The sequence below is a fragment of the Pezoporus occidentalis genome, unplaced genomic scaffold (assembly GCF_034315485.1).
Source record: "Pezoporus occidentalis ecotype Australia unplaced genomic scaffold, CSIRO_AGI_Poc_V1 ctg2, whole genome shotgun sequence".
Classification (NCBI taxonomy): domain Eukaryota; kingdom Metazoa; phylum Chordata; class Aves; order Psittaciformes; family Psittacidae; genus Pezoporus; species Pezoporus occidentalis.
The window spans coordinates 8,203,339-8,217,062 of NW_026913855.1; the positions used below are offsets into that span (position 1 = coordinate 8,203,339).

Genomic DNA, 13,724 nt, shown 5'->3' on the forward strand with positions numbered 1-13,724 from the left:
ACAAGAGAGCCTCAGCCAGGCGTCAGCCCACTGCCATAGGTCTGCTAGGGAAGATACGACTCCGCGGTCACATCGCGAAGCACGGCCCCTCCTCGCAGCGCCATCCGGGCCCGGGGAGCCGCCCAGCTCCGCCCACTCCCACTGGTTAAGAGACGAGAACCGGCGGCGCCTCCCTTGCTCAGGAGCCCCCCCCGAGTACGAGTGATAGCGTAGCCCCCGGCGGCACAGAGCGCACAGCGGTGGGAGCCGTGCCGCGCCGCGCCGCGCCGCTCGCGGAGAAGACAGCCTCCGCCTGAAGCCGGCCAGGACGCTTAGGGGCCCAGTCCGGGCTCCAGCGCGCCGCCTGCCCCAAGCCCATGCCCACGGCGCACGGCGGCGAGCGCGCTGACGTTGTCGGCGCCGATAGGCGGAGAGGCGCGCTCCGCCCGCCCCCCGCGGGGAGCTGGGTCTCAGTCCGCGCCGGCCGGGGCCGCGAGAGCCAACGGCAGCCTCCGGCTCTGCGCGCGCGCCCGGCCGCCGGGGAAGGGTGGGGGAGGGGGAACCGCTGCGGGAGCCACAGCTGCACGCGAGGCCCGCTCTTCCCCCGTCCTCCCGCCCGCTCCCCACGCGCGCACCCGCCGGGAACGTTGCCCCTGCGCGCGCCTCTCCCGCGCCGGCAGGGCCGCGGCAGCATGAGCGGCTCCCCGTGAGCGCCGGCCGCGACCTCCCGCTCCCGGCCGGGCCCCGTCGGATGCTCGCGCCCCTCCCGCGCCGAGGATGCTGAAGATGAAGCTGCCCCTGAAGCAGACGAGCCACAAGGCAGCGGCAGCGGAAGAGGCGGCAGCGGCCGCCGCGGGGCTGGGGCTGAAGGAACCTGGCGGTGCCCTGGACTGTCACCTCCAGCTGCAGCAGGTGCCCCGGGCGCCGGCCCGCGGCGGGGCCGCCGCAGCGGGGAGGGGGTGCGGGCTGCAGAGGCCGAGCCAGCTGCACGGCCTGGGGCCGGGGCCTGGGCCTGGCCCACCGCCCCCCGCCTCCGCGCCGGCCGGCGGCGGGCCCGGCTCGGCGGCGGCCCGCACTGACAAGGAGACGGTGTACGAGTGGTTCGGGCTGGTGCTGGGCTCGGCGCAGCGGCTGGAGTTTATGGTGGGACTGCTGGACCTGTGCAACCCGCTGGAGCTGCGGTTCCTGGGCTCCTGCCTGGAAGACCTGGCCCGCAAGGACTACCACTGCCTCCGCGACTCGGAGGCGAAGGCCAACGGGCTCAGCGACCCCGGGCAGCTCGGCGACTTCCGCGACCCGGCCGTGCGCTCCAAGCTCATCGTCTACCTGGCCCTGCTGGGCTCCGAGAATCGCGAGGCCGCCGGCCGCCTCCACCGCCTCCTACCCCAGGTGGACTCCATACTGCAGAGCTGCCAAGCGCGACGGCCTCAGGCGGGCGCCGCCGAGGAGGAGGGGGCCGAGGAAGAGGAGGACGACGTGGTGATGGTGATGGACGGAGCCGGGGAAAACGGGCAGGCCGGCCTCCCCGCCGCACAGGGCCTGGGCTTCGGCGCACAAGAGGAGTTGCTCCTGCTCTTCACTATGGCCTCGCTGCACCCGGCCTTTTCTTTCCACCAGCGGGTCACCCTGCGGGAGCACCTGGAGCGGCTAAGGAGGGCCTTGTGCGGGGACCAGGAAGAGGAGGGCTTCGGCCGCCACCAAGCCCAGGTAATGCCGCGTCCTGGCCTCTTCGCGCAGCGCCATCTCATCGGGCGGTTTCCTGCGCCTTCTCCTCCTTTTTCCTTCACCGCCTCCCGATTTTCTCCGAGCTGAGGGCGGCTGCTTGCCTTTCCCCGAAGCCCCCCCGCCATGGGATCTGCCCCCTCCCGTTTTGCCTGGTAGCTTGTCCTATTCCCCCTCATCCCCTCGGCAGTGTAGGCCTCGGCCACCCCCACAAGCTGCTGTAGAGCGTCTAGTACGAACTGGGGAGGGAGGGAAGACCGCTTTTCGTAGCCTGCCATGCTTTCCGGAGCACTGCTTTTTGAACCCTGCCTTGCTGAAGCACAGGGTGCAGGGTACTGCCGGGCTGCCTCCTGTGCTGTAGGCCACTGAAGTAGTTGTACCATGCAAAAGTACAAGCAATAGCTTGACTAAACTTGCAGTGATAATAATAATAATGCTAGACAGAAACCATACGTCCTAAGAGATCATTCTCTAGGGGCTTAAAACAATAGAATGCCTTGAAATAATTGTTACGTGGACCCTGTTCTTTCCCTCCCCTCCAAATGAGACTTGTCAGGGATCAAGGTAGCAGTCAGGGCTCATGAGCTCTAGGTCTGGTTCTGTGGAAAGCCACATTCAGTAAGGTGGCTGATGATGTTTGGGAAAGGGTGGTAATCATTCTACTAAAGCAGCACATTGAAATGTCACAACTGGAGCTTCTGTTCAGAGGAAAGCTGATTTTTCTGTGGGGCTGTCAGGAAACAGCAGAGCACATCTTGAAAACAGATGTGCCACTTGTTGCTAGAAGGTGGCTGTCACCAAGAATGAAGACTTCAAGTGGCACTGAGGCATTCTCTCGTGCAGCAGCAGCTATGTTTAGACTGAGGTTTCCCCCAGTGCCATTCACTGCTGCCCTCTTGGTGAGCATTGCCTTTAAAATCTGCCCCATATTTATGCAACCAAGCTATCGTGTTGAAGCTCTGCAGTTTCTGCTCTATAGATGGCCTGTCATGCAAAGGGGAAGAAAGGGCTGGAAGATGGGGTGTTTATAAGGCTGTTCAGCCAAACACATCATTGGGAACTAACCTGAAAAGGGTACAAAGTGGTGAGGGTTCTGGTTTTGGAGTTTACTTGCAGTGCTGTCCAATTCATCCACTCCTAGAGGACTGTTTTACATTGTCTGCCACACGAAACGGATGACTCCCTTTTTCTGAGTGCTAAAGACATGATATGCTCTTAAGGAATACCCAGAAGAGACAGGCGTGAATTTCTAAGCCTTCAAGCACGTTAAGTGAATTCTTACATCATTTTAAGGCCAAAGCACATTTACTAGGTTGTAAACTAGTGGGTAGATGTTACAGTACTGAAATCATAATGAATTCATAGCATAAGTCCCAAAAGTATTTATTTTGGCTCACTGGCCTATATCGAGTGTAGCTCTATCCCAAAATGAATCCTAGAGGTCCATGTTGAGAGGGAGAAGATGAGTGGCAGGAAGTGGTAAGACTGGACACTGTTCTTTCTGGGTTTGAAGTGCTGGTAACAGGAAACGTAGTCCTTGCCCAAAACTGGCACATCAGGGGTAGCTTCTCAGTGTGTCCCACCAAATAGATCAGGCTCTCACGGACTACTGGAATTGAAGTCTGTTTTGTGCAGCATCCTGGCTCTGGTGTAAAAGCAGCCTTCCAAGTGGTGGTAGTGGTTTCTTTTAGTCGGGGAGAATTGAGAGGCCCGAGTGAGCTTGGCTGAACATGCACATCACATATTCCGTAATCCACACAGGACCAAAATGGCCCCCCTTAAGTGCCTTCAGGGATCTGCAGTTGTGAACGAAACTGGTTCATAAAGACCTCTTTGAATTTTCCTCTGGCCGGCCTCGTGTCGGAAGGGCTGGGCTCCCTCTTAAGTTGTGACCCGACCCGTGGCCGTGCCAGTTGCAGCTCTGCAGCTCCCGACAGCTTCACCTTCCGCCCTCACCGCGGTCGCCCTGCCCTGCCCTCCCCAGCCTGGGCCGTGCCCCGCAGGGCCAGCCCGCGGGCTGCCGCGCCTCACGGCTGCACGGGAAATGCCCGGAGCAGGCGGTTCCTGTCACGTTTTGTAGTGGCCGGACCTGGAAGAAGGGCTTAAACTTTCTCCTTCCCGTTACACAGGGGCAGCCGGGACCTGCCAGCGCAGAGCCAGCGATAAGCGGAGGGGAGGGGGGCGACCCCACCCCGAGGAGCCCCGTAACGGCCGCCGGTCTCTCCGCTTTCCCGGCCTGAGAGCGGCCGCGTGGGGGCGGGGGAGGGGGGGACACACGACCTCTCGCTTTGTTTGCGGGAGGAAGGGTCGGTCATGGAGCCACGCCGCCCTGTGAGGGCGCAGCCCCTATCCCCCTCCGCCCGTCCCCACCGCGCCGGTGGGTGCGGAAGGGCCGGTCCCCGGGCAGGGCTGCGGTGGTGGATGGTCACCCCCGCTTCCCGCCCCCATCCAAGATGGCGGCGGCGCCTGCGCTCCCGGTCACGTGTCCGCAGGGCGGTTTCCCTCTGTCCCGCCGGTGGGGGGAGGTGCCTTGTGTTGCATAACGGGCGCGCGCGCGGCTGTTCCGCGCCGCCGTAGCCGCGCGTGGGCCCGGTCACGCGCGGGTCCCGCCGCCTCCCGAGCGCGGAGGGGGCCCGCGCTCCCGGCCGCCCAATGGGAGGGAGGGAGGGTGGCGTGGCACTGACACACACCCACACCCACACACCCCCTTCCCCGAGGCCGGGCTGCGGGGCCAGAAGGGAGTTGGGAAGGCCCCGGGGCTTTGCGGGAAGGTCTGTCCCAAACGGGGCAGTAGTGCGGATGAGCCGCGGGAGAAGTGGTGTGCCGGAAGGCTGGTAGCGCAGCGCTGGGCTTCCCGTCCGCGGCACTGCCGGGCTCCCGGAGCCCACCCTGCTGAGCAGTCTGCAGGTGGTGGTAGCAGAGCTGTTGCTCACATGACCCCTGAAATACTCCGTACCTCTGGAGAGCGCCGTGATGTGAAATCAGTCTGCACGGGTGGTGGAGTGCAGACCGGGAGTTGAGCCACGTAGTTCACTGGTCAAATTGAGGCTCTGAATTCTTTACGGCAAGGACTGGGTCGTTGCCTGTGGCATATCTAACAAAATGGCCTCAGGTTTCGAGAAACTGTAGTATTTAGCTATGGTGAGTTCACCTGGAAAGAATTTGTGCTGAACAGACATCTACTACAATATAAAGCAGTTTGCTTTTTCCCATGGTTGGGATTACGATTTCTGGGTAGGATCTGTGCCATCTGGTAAGATTAAGCTCACATTAAAGTTCCTTCTTGACAAACGATTAATAGGATTGTTGCCCTTCTTGGTATCCTGATTTAATGATCCTTTGAGAACTTCATATTTCTTAGTGATACATACTAAAAAAAAAGTTCAGTGACAAATTCAAAAGTTGTAGGAGAGAGCACTGTTGGATCAGGATGGGCTACGAGTAGGATTGCCTTATAGTAGCATAAACTTTGTTTCTTTAACAATTTTTTTCTGAATTTTTTTTTTCTTAAGGTAGAAATTCTGCAATTTGCAGATTTTTAAATGAACATGTAATTTGTAATAGCACCTTTTGGAAGAAAAGTCAATGGTACATTAAGCTGTGCCAAATATGAACTTTGAATGTGAAGTTGAAGTGTAAGAATAAATCGGCAGCATTCACATCTGTAGTCATAAAACAAGTATTATTGTTCAGAGAGTCTGCTGATACTACTGTGCATATTGGTTTAAGCAACAGAGCACATAGCTCAATTCTTGTGTCGATTATATTTGTTTAATAAGTGCATCAGTATCAAAGCTGTTTGTATCTTGCTCCATCCCATCTAAGATCTGAGGTTAGAACACTGAAAGGCTGAAGGAGATCTGAATATGTGCTAACATAATATATGTGGCTTGCATTAGACATTGGAACATTTAATCAGGCATACTTGACAGTAATAGAACTAAGGTTCTGTTGAAATACTTGATCTCCTGGAGATAATGGTTTGCTGACTAGTATTATAATTAGCTGGCTGGAGGATTCTTTACAGAAGTCTCTACTTACAAACAAAGGGAAAGTTTCTATTTATAGAGTATTTTTCTTAGTAGGCTTCTAATTATAGTATACTTTGCAAATTAGAAGAGTGCTTTTATAATTGATCTTCAGTCATTTGCAGCAGAAGAAGGTAGTAGAACTTGATTTTAGAATCAAAGACCTTTGTGAGAACAGAAATAAAGGCAATCTCATTTTGGAGTTGCAATATACTTGTTCTTTAGTGGCATAGAGTTAAGGAAAAATGCGTCTTCAGAGTCTGCCTTAAATAAGAGACAGAAAGATAAAAAATGTCATTTGACTCTTGGCAAAAATCTCTTAAATGGTGGTACGCTTCAGGAAAATTTAAAAGTTTTGCCTACTGAGATAAAAAGTACCCCTAGCTCCTTCAGTGAACCTAACACCCTTGCCTCTGAACACGAATTTCCCTGACTCCAAGCAGGAGTTAAGGATTTCCAGAAACATTACTGGAAGTCTTCCGGAAAGGAAGTAATAACTAGATAAAAGACAATGCTTGAAATGAAAGACTCCTGACTAATTGTGCATGCTAATGTTCCAGGAAATTGCGGAGTAAAAACTTTCACTGCTCTCTGTTGTTTTAGTTGTTTTTTTCTGAGTATGAGGTGTTGGGACAAGTTTGTAGCCTTGCCCAGTCTCTTTATACTAGGGTTAAACCATGCCAGTTTGTTCTCCAACATTAAATGAGCACTGAGGTCATTAAAAATATACCCATGACTTCCTAATGCTTGCACTTAGATTACTGTTGTTGAGCTGTGGTCCATTTTTGAGCGTTGCCCAGTGTTGACTTATCTGTAGATAGCAGGATGTCACTGGGCTTGGAGTACCGAGGACTTTCAGCTCTTAGAGCTGCAGAAGAGGATGCAGTCAGCAGCAGTAAGATGGTTGTATTTATGAAACCACTGAAGTCTGCAGGATTCTGTCTACTTAAATCTGGCATCTCTTTGTGCCAATATCAGTGTCTAGCCATAGCTGCCCTAGTAAACGCTACAGTTGATTTTCCATTAACTACAATTAATATTAAATGTTTGCTTTTCCTCCAAAACTCGGTGAATTTCTCAAAGTCTAAGGGTTTATACTTTCAGAGACTGAAGTTTGTAGAGGACAAACTCAAAGATCTGGCTAGAAATTGCATTCCTTTGTGAGCTTCTTGCCTTTCTTCAACCTCTTAATCTTGTCGTTTTGGGGCGAAGAAAGTAAAACTACTTTTAATAGTGAAAGGAGAATTAATGCCTTGGGAAGTGTCTTAAGAGCAAGATAAGAACATGACAGATTTTCTGTTATTCAGAAAGCCATGCATGAAGGAATACCTTTATGCTGCTTAGATCTCTTGAGTTCAAGGATTGGACAAGAAGACATACTACTCTTTGCTGGTAGTTAAAAGTAGTAATGAAGACATTGTCTTTTGTCAGTACTAATCGTACTTCAGTGAACCACTTGCAATGGGCAGATGTTTTTTAGGGCTTTCCATCACCCTAGACTGTTGTGAAGATAATTTTTATATTAGTCTGAAATGACACATTCAAGTAGTTTTCTTCTTACTCAGCATAGAATTGTAACAGTACTGAACTTACACAGACTGTTGGGTGAGCAACCAACTGGTGATGCTGTAACATCTGAACTGTTGCATTGCTGGCTTTAGCTTCAAGTTCCCTATTTTATGATGAGCTAGCTAGGTTGCACTGAAATTGTGGTTTAAATCCTGTTAAAAGCTCAGATGAAGATGAGACTTGGAGAAAGAATGTGGTGTGTTTCTCCCAGCACTGTAAATCGTTGCTGTAGCTGACATGTCTGGTACTTAAGTGTAATCACCACAGGCCTTGATAGCTGAAGTTGTTAATGCTGAGAGGTCGGTACGTTGTTTGTCTTAAAGTTGAGATGATTTCACCTTGCTACAAGTTAGTCAATATGTGATTGCTGAAGCTGTCATATGGTGTGCCTTTCCGCCCTGAATCAGCTGATGTTTTTTCAGAAGGTTTCTGTCTCCCTCATAGTGTGTTGTTGCTGCCTCTTACAGCAACTCTTAAAATAGTTTCACAGAACAAATACGCCTTAAATTGCTCTTGGGCAACTGTGTGTTCTCTCTGTGCAGTCCAGCTTTCTTAGATACAAGTTAATAGGGCAGTTGCATATTACCCCATTTGAACCGTATGTTCAGCCAGGCAGACTTTTATTTCACATATTATGGGATTTTATGTCTGGTCACAGAACCACAAAATGACTGAGGTTGGCTGGGACCTCTGGAGGTCTTCAGAGGTCTCAGAGGTGGTGGACCGTGTGCAGATAGCTTTTGTGTATCTCCAGGGATGGAGACTCTGCAGCCTGTCTGCAAGTTACCCTCACAGTGCAAAAGTGTTTCCGGATGTTCAGGGGGAAACTCTTTCAGTTTGTGCCTGTTGACTCTGGTCCTGCTGCTGGGCACCACTGAGAAGAACCTGGCTCCAGCCTCTTTGCACCCTCCCTTCAGATGTATATGTATACATTTTTATATGTGTAGGTTCCAAAGCTGCTTTCTAGCTGGTTAGGCCTCAGCTTGTATGGTTCCTCCACAGGTGCAGGACTTTGCACTTCCCTGTGTTGAACTTCATGAGGTTCATGTCTGCCCATTTCTCTGGCCTGTGATTCCATGTGGAATAAGCATTATTGTTCTGGAGGTTGATTTTGCATGTGAAAAGACAAGTTAACAAGTAGGCATTTAAGTTGATTGTTGTCTGTGGCTATAAGAGAGAACTTTCAGTAGGTCTTCCTGGTGGTAGATCTTGAGGCAGATTCCATTCTTAGTCTTGTAGGACAGCTCTCTGCATCTCAAACCAATCAGGCAGTGCCATTGTGTAGTTCAAAAGCTTTCGAACTGAAGCTAATTTAACAGCAGTGTCAGTAGGGCAATCGTCTTAAGTCTTGATGTTGCATTTAAGTAATAGCTTGTCCAAGACAGTAGTGGTTTTTTTTTGCATGGGAGACAATCTGTTGCATCACAGTTGTCAGCATTAAACAGACTTTGAAGCATTGCTGCTGTGTATGTTTGCATTTGTGACTACTAAATCTGTGTGCTGATTTCCATTTAAGTATTAGATGGTATGCAAGTTCTATTCCTGTATCCAGGCAACAGTAAGAATTAGGTGGTAGGGTGCAGATGCAGTGGCACACAGTCCTCTGCTGCTGTTGTCATCAAGAGGGGGTTTAGCAGCACACAAATATATGTGCAGTTTCAGCTGACATGCTTCTTAAAAGGTGATGTTTAGCCTTTGTGCTAACATAGCTACATAGCTATGTATCAGCATATCACAGCTGTGAAGCAGTCAGGATGATAGCTTGTAAGGGTTGTTTCAAGCAAATCATGGCTTTGGTCTTTAAACTGGCACCATCTCTATTAATGGTTATTCTGATATCACTCAAATTTGTGTGAAGTACAGATGCCGTAGTTGATAGATCATGATCATCTGTTAGACATTGATTCTTCCAAGATGCCTTCTTTGATCTGGTTTTGTTTGCCACTTCCCACGTATAAAGGAGTGGAAGAGCTGTGCTGGTTTGCATCTGTACAGCTTGAAAGGCTGCTATCTCTAACAGCACGTTTTCTGAAGTCTTGCAGGAAAATAAGCTTTCATATTTGGGTACATAGAACTAATCAAGTGATCCAGCTGCTGTAAGCAGGTTTCCCTTGTTAGTGCTCATCAGAGCTGATGCATGAATAGTTCTTTTATGAAAGCGCAGTGCAAACATCAGAAGACTTATGTGCATCAATCATTTCCTCATGATGATTAGTAGGCTATCAAATAACAGATTTCATTACATATTGCCAAAGCAATACCAGCATGACATTTTTTGATCAGCTGTCTGCATTAATAGAAGGCAGAGTCTGGACATCTATCATGTGTAGACTAGCTGAGATTTGCTCAGCTCACATATGTTAGTTATGCAGAGCAGCATCCTTCCAAGCAGGATGGTTCTCCACTTTAGACATTTAGGGCTTGCTTTTACAGACAAGCACCCCTGGACTTCAGGAGAGCAGACTTTGGCCTCATCAGGGATCTGCTTGATAGAATCCCATGGGATAAAGCCCTGGAGGCAGGAGGGACCTGAGAAAGCTGGTTAATATTCAGGGATGACATTTTCTAAGCTCAGGAGTGATGCATCCCAGTAAAGAGGAAGTCAGGCAGAACCACCAGCAGGCCTGTGTGAATGGACAGGGAACTTCTGGGGAAACTCCAACACAGAAAGGAAGCCTAAAGAGGGTGGAAGACAAGGACAGGTAGCCTGGGAGAAATACAGAGAAATTTTCCAAGCAGCCAGGAAACAGGTTAGGAAAGCTAAAGCCCTGGTGGAATTAAATCTGACGGGGGATGTCAAGGGCGACAAGAAAAACTTCTATAGGTACATCAGCGATAAAAGGAAGACTAGGGAAAATACGTGTACTCTCTGGAAGGAAACGGGAGACCTGGATACATGGGATATGGAGAAGGCTGAGGTACTTAATGACTTTTTTTGCCTCAGTCTTCACCATTAAGTGCTTCAGCCACATCACCCAAGTCACAGAAGGTAAAGACTGTGACTTGGGATAACAAAGAACCACCTGCTGTGGGAGAAGGTCAAATTCAAGACCATCTAAGGAACCTGAAAGTACACAAGTCCATGGGACCTGAAGAGATGCATCCACAGATCCTGAGGGAACTGGTGGATGAAGTGCCATCGAATTTGAGAAGTCACAGCAGACTGGTGAAGTTCCTACAGACAAAAAAAAATAAAAAAAGGAAATGTAACCCACATTTTTTAAAAAGGGAAAAAAAACCTCAAAAACCTGGGGAACTATAGGCTGGTCAGTCTCACCTTGGTGCCTGGCAAAGTCATGGAGCAGATCCTCCTGAAAACTATGCTAAGGCATGTGGAAAATGAGATGATTGTGGACAGCCAGAATGGCTTCACTAAGGGCAAATTGTACGTGACAAATTTGGCCTTTGTGGCCTTCTACAGTGGAGTTACAGTGTTAGTGGATAGGGAAGAGCAGTAGGTGTCATCTACCTGCACTCGTGCAAAGCATTTGACCCTGTCCCGCAGTGAGAAGCAAAGGCTCCAGGGACACCTTATAGCAACCTTCCGTTACCTGGAAGGGACCTAAAAGAATGATGGAGAAGGAATTTTTACAGGGGCATGTAGTGATAGGACAAGAGGAAATGGCTTTAGACCGGCAGAAGGTAGATGTAGATGAAATATAAAGAAGAAATTCTTCACTACGTCAGTGGCAAGGCCCTGGCAGAGCTTGCCCAGAGAAGTTGTGGCTGCCCCACCCCTGGAAGTGTTCAAGGCCAGGTTGGATGGGGTTTGGAGCAACCTTGTCTCATGGAAGGTGTCCCAGCCCATGGCAGGTTGTTGGAACTAGATGATCTTTAAGGTCCCTTCCAACCCAAACCAGGCTATGATACAGTCCCAGGAAACATCTCAAGTGATACGTGTTTTTTAAAATATGGCAGTTACTCTCAACCATATGAGGAAAGAAGTCTTGGATACAAAACTGTTGTCTAGGCTGTGAGAGCAGACAATTTTTAGAGTGCTCTCTTGGCATGTTTCACTTTCAGGGACAAACATAGTTCATCCTCTAACCTGTCACAAAGATCTATGTGATTATCTAATTATCTGACAGCTGGTTTGGGGCCACCCACATTTCTTGCTTCACTGTATTTTAATCATTAGAAGCAGCGCTGTGAGCTGCAGTGAATCTTTGTATGTGAAAGCTTTACAGTGGAAAAAGCTTATGCAAGAATTAACTTTACACTTGCATGTGTTGTGTGAATACATTTTATGCATTGACAGGAAATGATTAGCACTATTAGCTCTATACAGCATGACCATCAACAGGAGCTCCTTGCGACCATCCCCAGTTTTAAAGGACTTGTGTTTGTAGTGTGACTGGCACAGGTAGCAACCTGCACTGTCATTCCTAATATTCATTGGCCCTCTGGGCTGCCTAGACTTTCCAGTCACTTGTGTGCTGAAGTTGTCTGCTTTGACAATGCCACTTGTATTTTTGTTACTTGGGAGTGTTTGATGTAGGACTGTCACAGTAGCTAACACCAAATGTGAAGAGGTGTAGTGCAGCTTAAGATAGGATCTGGAGCTGGCACAGAAGCAGCCCTTGCAGGCTGTAAGGTAAAGCAATGCCTGCCCTGGATTACGGCACTGACTCCTCCTGTGTTCAGTTGGTATTGTAAAAGCTGTCATTCACAGAGTGCACACAGTACATATTACAGGTTTAACCTTCTAGGTGAAGCATTTTTCAAGTGAGTAAATTCTGACCTTCTTTACAGATACAATGATTTGTATAATCATTGATACCAGTACTTCTTTAAATACAGGTCTGAACCTTGTAATATTTTGCAATTTAGAGGGAGCCTTCAAATGTGGATGTATTTCACGGGGTATAGAATGCTGCCAAAAGTAACCGTTCTAGAGTAACTGCAAAAATATTGGAACACTGTTACAAAGATGATATATGTGCTCGGTGAGAAGCAGTTTTCTGGTATTAGGAGGTTTAGAGAAATATTTAATGCTGCTTTGACATGAGCTGAGCACAGCACCTCTTTAAAATAAATCTTATTTCCACACCTTTCTTCTAAAAACTGCTTACAGTTTCTTTGACTTCTTAACTAGCAGTCATTTATTAGAATAGACTGTAATGTATTTTTCCATTAATCAAAACAAATAGCCTGACTGAATGCAAAAGGAGGTGTGACTTTTTACATTCTGTTGGGTTTAGATCCGTTTGTTCATTTTAAAAAGAAGAGTATTTGATTAGGTGGAAGTCTCAGCTTGTTCCTTACAATGAATGAAGCATTGCCTTCAGCTCTTATGCTGATGATTTCAGAGGTAGAAAAAGGCATCTTAGAAACATAAAAGAAACTGAATAGCTTGAGAGCCTCTGTCAGAGTTAATCCAAATGTCTGTTGTCTTCTGCATGCGCTGTGAAAGAAAGATACAAAAGTTCTTTTGACAGAGTGAGTGTCTGTAGTTTATAAGGAAGACCTTACCTCTGCCAAAGAATTGGCATTGATCTTTGCTAAAAATCTTGGTTCGGTGGTTTGATTTCACATCAGGAAGACATTCACTCATACCAAAATACATGCTAAACTTGTTAGCTTATGTAGTTTGGGCACAGCCAGTTAATCATAGTAGTAGTGCTTTTTATGGGCAGTCTTAAATGAGTCACAGTTTTAACAGGGTGCTTTTAATGCTTAAATGCCAACAGTTTTGTGAATAATGCATGACCAGGAGTTAACACTTGAAAAGTGAAGTACTTGGGTTTGGTTATGTCCACAGTTACTGTGAAACGTCTGACACAACAGTATCAGTGGGAGTTCTGAGAAGATCTGAAAGTGCTCTCCAGAGCATGCTTGTGGGTATTTTTATTTTGTTTATTAACCTAAACTTGGAAGTGTGCTAAAGCTGTTAAAATGCAGTCTCACTGATACACAGCTATGTTCCCTTTTTATTCCGTGTCTAACATTGTGCTCATAATTTATTAGATGTTTGAAGCATGAAATACTGTTTTGATAAGTTTGCTGAAATTGTTTACTGAGTGGCTAGGGACTGGCATAAGTTTTATCTTGAGGAAATAAAGCATTCTCTATATTTATAATCTGATTGTTTTGAAACCTGAGATTACTGACAGGTAGGATACAAACCATGCACTGATTTAGATGAAACAGCTAAAATGTCATTCAGTTCCTCAGCCCACTGCAGTGTGATCTAAAGGCGCATAGATGTTCACTTGCTAGATGTGTACTGCTGTTGATGTGACTGATGAAATTAACAGGATGCCAAGGGCAGACTTGATGCCTGTGTACTTATTGGGTCCTAAATGAGTTGCATGTATTGTCAGGAGCTGCCACAGTTGTACCAACACTATAGAACCATAAAATCAACGAGGTCGGAAAAGACCTTTAAGATCAAGTCCAACCATTACCCCAGGACTGCCAAGACCA

At 48.4% G+C, this 13,724-nt stretch overlaps 1 protein-coding gene across 8 annotated transcripts in view; it reads left to right on the plus strand.

Annotated features, from left to right (window-relative positions):
• The first annotated feature begins 448 nt into the window (after positions 1-448).
• The window catches only part of ZCCHC2 (zinc finger CCHC-type containing 2), a 45,324-nt gene continuing 32,048 nt past the window's right edge, over positions 449-13,724 (plus strand). For 7 of the 8 annotated variants that reach the window (XR_009964591.1, XM_062617727.1, XM_062617730.1 and 4 more), the window contains exon 1: positions 450-1,686. Coding sequence is in view for 7 of the 8 variants with exons in the window: in XM_062617727.1 (XP_062473711.1) it covers positions 757-1,686 (930 nt within the window). In the remaining variant the exon portion in view is untranslated. Of the gene's footprint in view, positions 1,687-13,724 lie in introns of all 8 variants that reach the window. The other variant, XM_062617728.1, reaches the window with a different exon arrangement.